Source organism: Echinops telfairi, unplaced genomic scaffold, assembly GCF_000313985.2.
Source record: "Echinops telfairi isolate 266 unplaced genomic scaffold, ASM31398v2 ScPeMD7_7421;HRSCAF=8459, whole genome shotgun sequence".
NCBI classification, from domain to species: domain Eukaryota; kingdom Metazoa; phylum Chordata; class Mammalia; order Afrosoricida; family Tenrecidae; genus Echinops; species Echinops telfairi.
This window is the reverse complement of record NW_022111321.1, coordinates 10806680-10816434: the sequence shown is the minus strand read 5'-3', so window position 1 is coordinate 10816434 and position 9755 is coordinate 10806680. Positions and strand designations below refer to the sequence as shown.

Genomic DNA, 9755 nt, shown 5'->3' with positions numbered 1-9755 from the left:
GTCTCTATGTTTTTCCCACACTGTATTATATTGGTGCTCAGGGGTGAGTATGTGTAAGGGAGTTACTTTTAGCTGTATGGATCTGCAATTGAAGAACACCTATTAAGCTCCATGGGAATGTCACTGTGTGGTTATGAGAACTGTTAGTGTTCCCACCGCAAGCTGGAATGCTAAAATCTGCAAAGTGCTTGACTTTCATAAAGGAGAAGTTCTTGGAATCCATTAACACGTAAATGCATCCTCATTCTGTAATAGAGCTGGTCTAGAGATGATGAGATAACCATCTAATATACTTGTAGATTGCATTAGATGAATGGCAGGTCATTTGCTAAACTAAAATGCTCTTAATATGATTTGCTCACAGTCTTTCCATTCCATTGCAGCCGAGGTACCGACAACAGACTGGCCCACCGGCGGCAGACAATTCTCCGAGAGAAGGGGAGAAGGTTAGCAAATCGAGGACCAGCCTACATGTTTAGTGATCGCTCAACGAGCCTATCTATTGAAGAGGAACGCTTTTTAGATGCAGCTGAATATGGCAACATTCCCGTGGTACGGAAGATGCTGGAAGAATGTCTCTCACTCAACGTTAACTGTGTGGATTACATGGGCCAGAATGCCCTGCAGTTGGCAGTGGCCAATGAGCACCTGGAAATTACAGAACTTCTTCTCAAGAAAGAGAACCTGTCTCGTGTGGGGGATGCCTTGCTTCTAGCCATTAGTAAAGGGTATGTTCGGATTGTGGAAGCCATTCTCAGCCATCCAGCTTTTGCTGAAGGCAAAAGGTTAGCCACCAGCCCCAGTCAGTCTGAACTCCAGCAGGATGATTTCTATGCTTACGATGAAGATGGGACCCGCTTCTCCCATGACGTGACTCCAATCATCTTGGCTGCTCACTGCCAGGAATATGAAATTGTGCACACCCTCCTGCGGAAGGGGGCTCGGATTGAACGGCCCCATGACTATTTCTGCAAGTGCAATGAGTGTAACCAGAAACAGAAGCATGACTCTTTTAGCCACTCGCGATCTAGGATTAATGCCTACAAAGGTTTGGCGAGTCCCGCTTACCTGTCGTTGTCCAGTGAAGATCCAGTCATGATAGCCTTACAACTTAGCAATGAGCTGGCAGTGCTGGCCAACATTGAGAAAGAGTTCAAGGTAGGTCCTTAGCAATAGGGGCAGCACCCTCCTCATGTTAAAGGCAAGGCGCATTTACATGCTTTTGCTATATGCTCAGTACTGTTCCAACTCCTGTGGACACTGGGTCATTTTATATATTTACTCAGGCGGTTATTACATTTGTTTGTTGTGAAATTTATGATTCACTAACATTTAGAGATGATCTATTATACACCAGCTGTCTTACGTTTATTATGTCTAACCCTTGCCACACTTTTTCTCACAAAGCAGATATTGTGACTTCTTAGCAGATGGAGAGAAGGAGTCCTAGGAAGGTGAAGCAGGACCTCAGTCACACAAATGCTCAATGACAGAGCTGGGTTCTGAATCCCTATGTTATGTTCTCTGGGACCTATGCTCTTTCTTCTGCAAAATGAGAATGTTGTGTCTTCTATGTTCAGGGCATGGCATACGATACTGCTGAAGTCAGAAAGGCGAATTCAATCTAAGGAAGCCATTACCATTAGATTCAAGAGAAAGAGGTGTAATATATAATGCCAAATGAGGCCAATATTAAAAAATGCTACAAGCAGCATGCCCCAGGAGTTCAGAGACAGCCATGATTTATAAAGATTAGGCATCAGAGAAGTTATAAACAAGATGGCCTTTGAGCCACATCTGGAGGGATGAGTAGGTTTGGGGAAGACAGAAAATAAGAGGAGTGATATTGTAAGCTAAAACCCAAAGACCAAAGTGAGTCCATTGAGTCACTGCCGTTCTGATTCATAGCAACACCATAGAATGGAGTAGACCTGCCCCTGTAAGTTCCCAAGACTGTAACTCTCTATGGGAGTAGAAAGCCGTGCCTTTCTCCCACAGATCACTGAGCACTTGGCCATTTTGAACTGCTGGCCTCATGGTTAGCAGCCCGACACATAAGGGTTGGCAGCAGCAAAGGCTAGTAGAGGCGAGAGAAGGTGATGCTTAGAAAGAACTTTAGGCTCTGGCTTAATACAATGAAAGGTATCGATGGTGCCATCATTTGCGTGATGTGTGCTGTACGTGGAAGGATGAAAACTCAGATTCCTAGCTGAGGCCATCCCACTCATGTACTTCTAAGCTCCCTCTGAAGGTTACCTGTTCTAGTCCGTGGTCCTCACGGTGCTCTCTGTGTTAGGCTAGGTTTTCTAGAGAAACAAAACCAGTGACATTCATTGATGTATAAGAAAGAACTTGATAGTAAAGAGTAATTTTATATCAAGATGGAAGCACCCCAGCCAGAGTCCAACTTAAACCCACTGGTCCAATGCTAGTCACAAGTCTCCCGACTCAGGCAGCTGCAGGCCGATCATGCAGAAAGGTGAAGTTGGCTGCAGGGCAATCCCAGCTGACGGTGCCGAGTTGGTGGGAAAATGTCAGGGTCCCCGGAGGCAAACACAGAGTCCTGGTGAGAAGGAAGGCAAAGGAACAAGAGAAAGAGAGAGGAGGAATCCTTGTGTCTTTCTTGTAAAAAGGCCACACCTCCCAGGGGGCGGGAGGATCATCAGGCCTGAGGAGCAGGTTAACATCCACCCCTGCCCAAGCACAAGTTGACATAAAATCTAACTCCTGCACTCGGCCATACAGTATTGTTTTTTAATGTGTACTTTTCTCCTTTACTAAATCACCACCTCCTCACAATCAGGTCTGAGTTGCCTAGCAAAGCCTTTTCAAGATAATCCCACTAAGAAATGTATGTCGAATGAGATGCGTATGTAATGTATTTAAATTTAATTTGAAAAATGTGTAGGTATTTGTATTATTTTGAACACTTGTGCTCAATTTATGTAGTTTTGAGTAAATATACTATTGATCATAATATTGATAACTTATTTTCATAACATTTTTAATAGTATAGCTCTATGAGCACAGGAAATAAAAGGGTAATAGATTGATGTATGTTTAAAAAGTGTATCCATGAACTTGAAAATGAACAGATTTTCTAATTGGAAACTGAGCTCAATAAGTCCATATATTGTACAAGGAGAAAAGGTCTTTCTTAAATTAAGATTTAAAAAACCAGCAAAACTTTATACCAAACTAAACTCACTGCCATTGTCTCAATTCCGACTCTCAGCAGCCCTAAAGGGCAGGGTAGCACTGCCCCGTGGGTTTCTAAGACGGCAGCTCTTCCTGGGAGTAGAAAGCCTCATCTTTGCTGACCTTGTGGTTAGCGATCTAACACGTACCCATTATACTAAAAAACAAAAAAGCATGATTTTTTTTCTTTATCAACAGACAGCTAGCATTCAAACATTCTATTCTGTGAGACTAGTTTGATTTGCTGAGGTACAAACAGCCACATCTGTTTTTGTGTACAAACTCTTAGGAAAACTGCACATGACACTAAGTCTGTTCCCAGCATCTCAGTTTTAATTGACATTTACAGGGTGGGATCGTATAGGGGCTCTGGTGAAACTTACTCTGGAGAAAAACAACTCAGAGGTAAGCTTTCTTGTAAGATCGGCTGCTTCGACCATTCAAAACAACCCCTTTTCTTATTTTAAAATAGTGTATATTATATGAGGGAACATATAGAGTCATTCCTAACTCTACCACCCGGAAAGAAACACTGAAGCCCTGGGAACCAGCTGGCCCATTTCTGTGGATCTTAGTGTAGTGTCAAGTCCCTTAGTGTAGCTGGTAGCAAAAAGATCCCTGAGGCGGGGCCAGTGGAGAGACAGGTATTCATCACATGGACGGACAGGCTGCATTGGCCACAGGAATCTCCTCATCAAATTCTTTGCTCTCTTACCATTTGTATATTTTATATTAACAACTTGATCTTTTTTTCTTTTGTTTTTAAATGGTTTGGTTTTTGTATACTGTAAACAGTGTCATTTAAAAAATTAAACTCTTAAGTTGCCCCTTCAAATGTATCCACTGAATTTTAAATATTATTATCATTTGATATCCACTATTCCAGGGTGGTATAAACAGGTGTTTGACTCCTTGCCAAAAGGTTGCCAGTTCAAACCCTGACAAAGGGTGCCTCAGAAGAGAGGTCTGGCGATCTGCTTCAGAAACATCACAGCTTTGATGTTACCATGGGTTGATATTTCCTGGACAACAACTAATAACATCACCTGTTTCAAAAACAAGCAAACAATCTCTTTTTTAACATTTAGAATATATACATATGCTAATAATTTCTTCAAGAAGAATTAATACCAGACTGGTCCCAAGGAGTTGGAGAATAAAGATGTCTGAAATGTCCATCTCTTCCAAGATGCTATTTAGCTCCATTTCTACCACTCCCCTCCCTTGATTATATTCCCTCATGTTCCTGGCTTCTTTGATGTACTGCTGTCCCATAGATACTGACAAAACTCCAAGGACTGTTTCATGTGGTGGTGGATGCTGTTCAGTTCCAATCAGAGTCAGACAGAGGGGCAGGACCTAGAGCCAGGAGCCAAAAATGTCCAAAAGTCACAGCAGGTCTTGATTCTACCAAAGCTCCCTCAGGAAATGGAGATTTGGCTTTGATGGAGGTGTGTTTTTGTCTTTTAGCTGACCATATCCCCAAGGAAAACAAAGGATGGCATCTTAAGTCACACCCTCTGGTAAGGTAGTCTGCAAAAGGCCCCCAAGGAAATGAAGGGTGTGACTTGGTTCACACCCGCTACTGACATCAAGTCTTGACACCACCCTACTCCTGTCCATTAGCATAGCAGAGAACGCTGTCCAAAATGGGATTCTTGCCACAGGCATAGAGTCCAGAGTGATTTGCATCACATAAGAAAGTACGACTAGCAGCGCCATAGTAATTGATTTCAACTGAATTTATCTCCATGCATTTCTCCTTTTTCTTGTTGAGCTCACCCTACGCATGAAGCCCAGTTCATTTTCCTCCACAACATTGGTTCCTGATATTAGTGTAAAACTTACACGGTGGCTTCAGACTTCCTTGTCTAAAGTCACACATGGAGGGTGAGCATCAAGATCATCAGCCAAAAGGTGATTGCCATGAGGTCAGGGTTAGACATACCTCCTCTCTCCTACTGGTTCACCAAGTGTGACACCAGCCTCTCCTCCCAGCACACTCTGCTTCTTTGCTGGTTTTAATCATTTGTTGCATTGTCACAGAGAACTCACAGCCCGTGCTCACAGTTAGGGAGCGTTTACGAGGTCGCAGGTGCTACACAGGATAGTTCTATGAGGACCACCTGTTCTCTTCTGTACGTGTGAGCAGATGGTACTCTCCTGGCTTCCTGTTCTGCGTAGGCAAGTGTTACAGCTCTTTAGTTCGACCACCAAGTGCATGGAGGCACCCCATTCTTCCAGCAAGTCTCCCCCTAGCTCTGTGCTCTCTTGCTCCATGGCCAGCTTGTCCACAGCCACCACTTTGCTAAGTCCACCACATGCTGGTCTCCTGCTTCTGTGGCTACTACTGCGCTTTTTTCGTGGTGGCCGTGAGTTCCCTCCCAGCAGCTTTTGGGATGAATTCATTTCAAACCCGGAAGGAGAGCATAACTGACCAATTCCATTGTTAGGGTTTATTTCATTATTTGGTTGACCAGACCCCCACAAGGGCTCCATGAACTTTGTCTGTATTATTAGTAGGCTCTCCAATCCCCTTGGTGAGCCCCAAACATCTTATTTGCATAGTCCCATGCAATCTTTTGTGAGAGTCTCAGGACCATCAGGGACAGGACAGCCATATCCACTCTACTACAAATAGCTTTCTTTTGTCAAAGGCATTTCTAATCAACTCTTGTCTAACTACTGTGTATGAGTATACTTCAAAAAGTTTATGAAAGAATTCCATTCGCTTTTCTAAACTAGAGTTTTATTAAAGTATAATTAACATATACAATTTAGTTTTCAATCATATTAAGTAGGGTTGTGGTTAAATTATGGTGTTGGTGAAAAACACTGAATGTACCATGGACTACCACAAGAACAAACCCATCTGTCTTGGAGTAAGCTCAGTCAGAATGCTCTTTCGAAATACAAACCTTGTCTTCTGTACTTTGGGCATGTTATCAGGAAGAATCCGCCCCTGGAAAAGGACCTCATGCTTGGTAAAGCAGGGTCAGTGGAGAATGGAAGCCCCCCAATGAGATGAATTGATACAATGGTTGCAACAATATACCGGCACTCAAAGATAGCACTTGTAAGAATGGCGCAGCACTATGTATGCACTGTTTCATTGTGTTGTGGTTGTTCTTAGGTGTGGTTGCAGGTGGCCTTGATTTTGGTTCAATTCATAATGACCCTGGTACAACAGAAGTGGACACAGCACCATCCTCATAATTATGTTTGAGCTCCTTGTTGTAGCCACTGGGTCAGTCCATTGTGTCTAGGGTCTTCCTCTTTTTTGAAACCCCCTTACTTTACCAAGCCTGGAGTTCTTTTCCAGGGGTTGATCTCTCCTGATAGCATCCAAAGCACATGAGACAAAGCCCCACCATCCTTGCTTTTAAGGAGGATTCTGACTGTACTTCTTTTAAGACCAATTTATCTGCTCTTTTGGCCAGCCATAGAGCTATCATTATTCTTAGCTAGCACCATATTTCAAATGCATTGATTCACCTTTAATCTTCTTTTTCAGTGTCCAACTTTCTCATGTTTATGAGGCAATGGATTGCATCGTTTGATTTATTGATTGTTGTATCCATGAACATTGATTGTGGATCCAAAACAAACTGAAATCCTTGACAACTTCAGTCTTTTCTCCACTTATCATGAAGTTACCTATTGGTCCAATTAGGAGGATTTTTTGTTTGCTTTACATTAAGTTGTAATCAATGTTAAAAACTGCAAGTGCTTCAAGTCCTCTTTATTTTCAGTAAGCCATGTTGTGCCAAATGCATGCCGAAGGTTGTTAATCAGACCTCGTCCAATCTTGGTGCTTTCTTCTTCAGATCGTCCAGTTTCTCTGATTATCAGCTTAGTATACAGATTGAATGAGTATGGTGAGAGCATAAAATTGCTGCACACCTTTCCTGATTTTAAACCATGTAGAATCCCCTTGTTCTATTTCGATAACTGACTCTCCATGCACGGAGAGATTCTACATGAGCACAATTAAGTGCGGTGGAATTCCTATTCCTCTTAAGGCTATCCATAGTTAGTTAAGATCCCCACAGTCCGGTGTCTTCGCACAGTCAGTGTACGTTGAACCATCTTAATGGCACCTAGCAACAACCACTTCCCCAAGAATTCTTTGTTCTTCAATTTACACATCAGAGTGGCAATATTTGCATCCTTGAGGGACCAAAACCCGATTCCTTGTAAATGATCTTTGAGATTTGGGAACATAAAGAAGTCTGAAGGAGCAAGATCAGGGTGGTTGGTGTAAGGTTTCCCAGTGAAATTCTTATAAGATGTTCTTGATACCCTTGGAGGAGTAGATGTGTTGGTTTCATGGGGAAAAAAAATTTTGGTGTAATTTTCCTCGCCTTTTTCTAACCAATGCACTTTTCAAATTCTTTAAAACTTCTCCCTATTAAACTTGTATGATTGTTCTATGTCCACTGAGGAAATCTACCCAGATTAACCCTTTGTAATCATAGGAAACAACTGGGACTCCAAACACAGAGTGATCTTCCTTGAATTTGATTGGCCTGGTAGATCCCCTGAGAGATCACGGTTTCTGTTGGACCAGTTTTGAAAGGCACATTAATAAGACTCAGAAAAGTGTAGTACTGATAGTTATTGTCTGCAGCCATCGATTGGTCACAAAGGTATGTTTAAAGACATTTTGCTTGGAATAAACCCATGCAAGTATGAATTGGACCCATAGGAGCAATACTTTATCTCTCATCTATCTATCTATCTATCTATCTATCTATCTATCTATCTATCTATCTATCTATCTATCTATCATCTATATGTATGTGTATATATGTATGTGTATATACACATATTACTCACCCTCATATATTACATCCAGTATATGTGTGTGTATAATACATGGAGAGAAGTGGATACAGATATTGAACTTTTAGGCTTCATTTTATTTCCTAGGATCATAAAGCTCTGTGCATAACCCACTCCCATTAAGTTGATTGACACTATAGGACAGAGTAGGACCGCCTTGTGGATTCCAAGGCTGTAATCTATGGAGATGAGAAAGTGTGATGTAACCAATTCATATACCCCTTCTGACCATAATTCTCTCTGTGATATATTGTAATATTGGACTGTATGGTTGTGGCTATACTGTAATTCCATTTTAGAGAGAGTTCCCTGCTTTGCTAATGACCGGGATTAAGATGGGTTTAAAAGTCCTGATTTTCATAGAGTATGGTCTTGTTTCCTTGGGGTTGTGGTTTGCTGAAAGATAAAAACCACACCTCAAAACCTTTTCTTGTTGTATCAATGCCATTTCAGACAGAGGGCACCAGAAGAGAAGTAAAGTGCCATGGGAGGAAAGATTGGTGTCAGAACAGGGTAAAGGAGGATGGGCATTGGAAACACGTGTGTCCTCTGTCTCATGACAGTAGAGAAGCAGGAGCATTTCAGATATGGCCCTCCATGCTGTTTATATGGGAAACCGGCTGTCATGTGGTGTTTTCCATGCAATAGCTGCTGACCTACCTATGAGCCGCTCAGCATTTAGTTCTGTGCCACCAGGGCTCCTTCCTAAAGCTCTAGGTATTAGCAATCTTCTGAAGAGAGTTCGCATTACTATTAGCCGTCGGACATTTGGTCAAAGCCACATAAACTGAGTACAACTATAACACAAATAGATACAGATATTGAAAAGTGAAATTTAACATATTACATAAAATTCTTGTTTTACACATACTTGGATTAATCATGTCCACACTTTTCCTATGTGTATGTATAAGCCATTGAAGATTATTTAGGAAGTAAAATAGCACAGGGTTGACTATAATTGGAACAATATTTTATGATCGGAGTGGGAAATGACCTTACTGACTAACACACTGAAGCTTAAACCCATCAAAGCTTGAGCTGTGGGTCTCAGCCAGTACCTTGTGGCAAGTCTGAGTCCGGAAAGCATTCTTGTCATAGTTGAAGGATTCTTTCTCGCTGAGCTTTTCTATCTTGCTCCTTTAAGATTCTTCAGTTTCTAGTTAATGATCCATCCTGAGGACATAGTTTCAAAGGATTACTTAGAGATGAAGACATGGAAAAGCAACCGAAAGTGCTCAGTAGTCCCTGCGATGCTTTCTTGTTCTGCTCCACAGGGCTGCATCAAGGGTTGGCTTCTTTGACAGTTGCTGGGCAACAGAAGAGGAGAAGCCCATTCAATAATTGTCATCATTGTCCTTACCACCCCATTGCATCAGACCTCTGAATGCAAAGTATCAGCACATGAACCAGCATGCTGCATTCCTATCATGAAGTTTCGCCCTCAACAGGAATGTGTGTTAAGGCCAGGAAGTACAGGAAGTGTCTCTGGTTATATGGCACTTACATTAATCACAAGAGTGGGACTCCCTATTGTTCAATACATAAGTAGATACGAATGGAAACTTTTTTTTGTAAAGATGCAAAATATCTATTCTCAAGGAAATATACTTTAGAGAAAAAAACTCAAGGATATGGAAAGTGACCCTTTTAAAATGATCGATACCCTACATCCCCTTAGAATGTCTTCTTGCACCTTTGTTTGAAGAGAG

General features: G+C 41.8%; 1 protein-coding gene across 1 annotated transcript in view; it reads left to right on the top strand.

The window, feature by feature from the left end:
- The first annotated feature begins 434 nt into the window (after nucleotides 1–434).
- The window catches only part of TRPC6 (transient receptor potential cation channel subfamily C member 6), a 72400-nt gene continuing 63079 nt past the window's right edge, over nucleotides 435–9755 (top strand). The window contains exon 1 of the mRNA XM_045297760.1: nucleotides 435–1158. Within this exon, the coding sequence (XP_045153695.1) occupies nucleotides 472–1158 (687 nt within the window). The 5' untranslated portion in view covers nucleotides 435–471. The remainder of the gene's footprint in view (nucleotides 1159–9755) is intronic.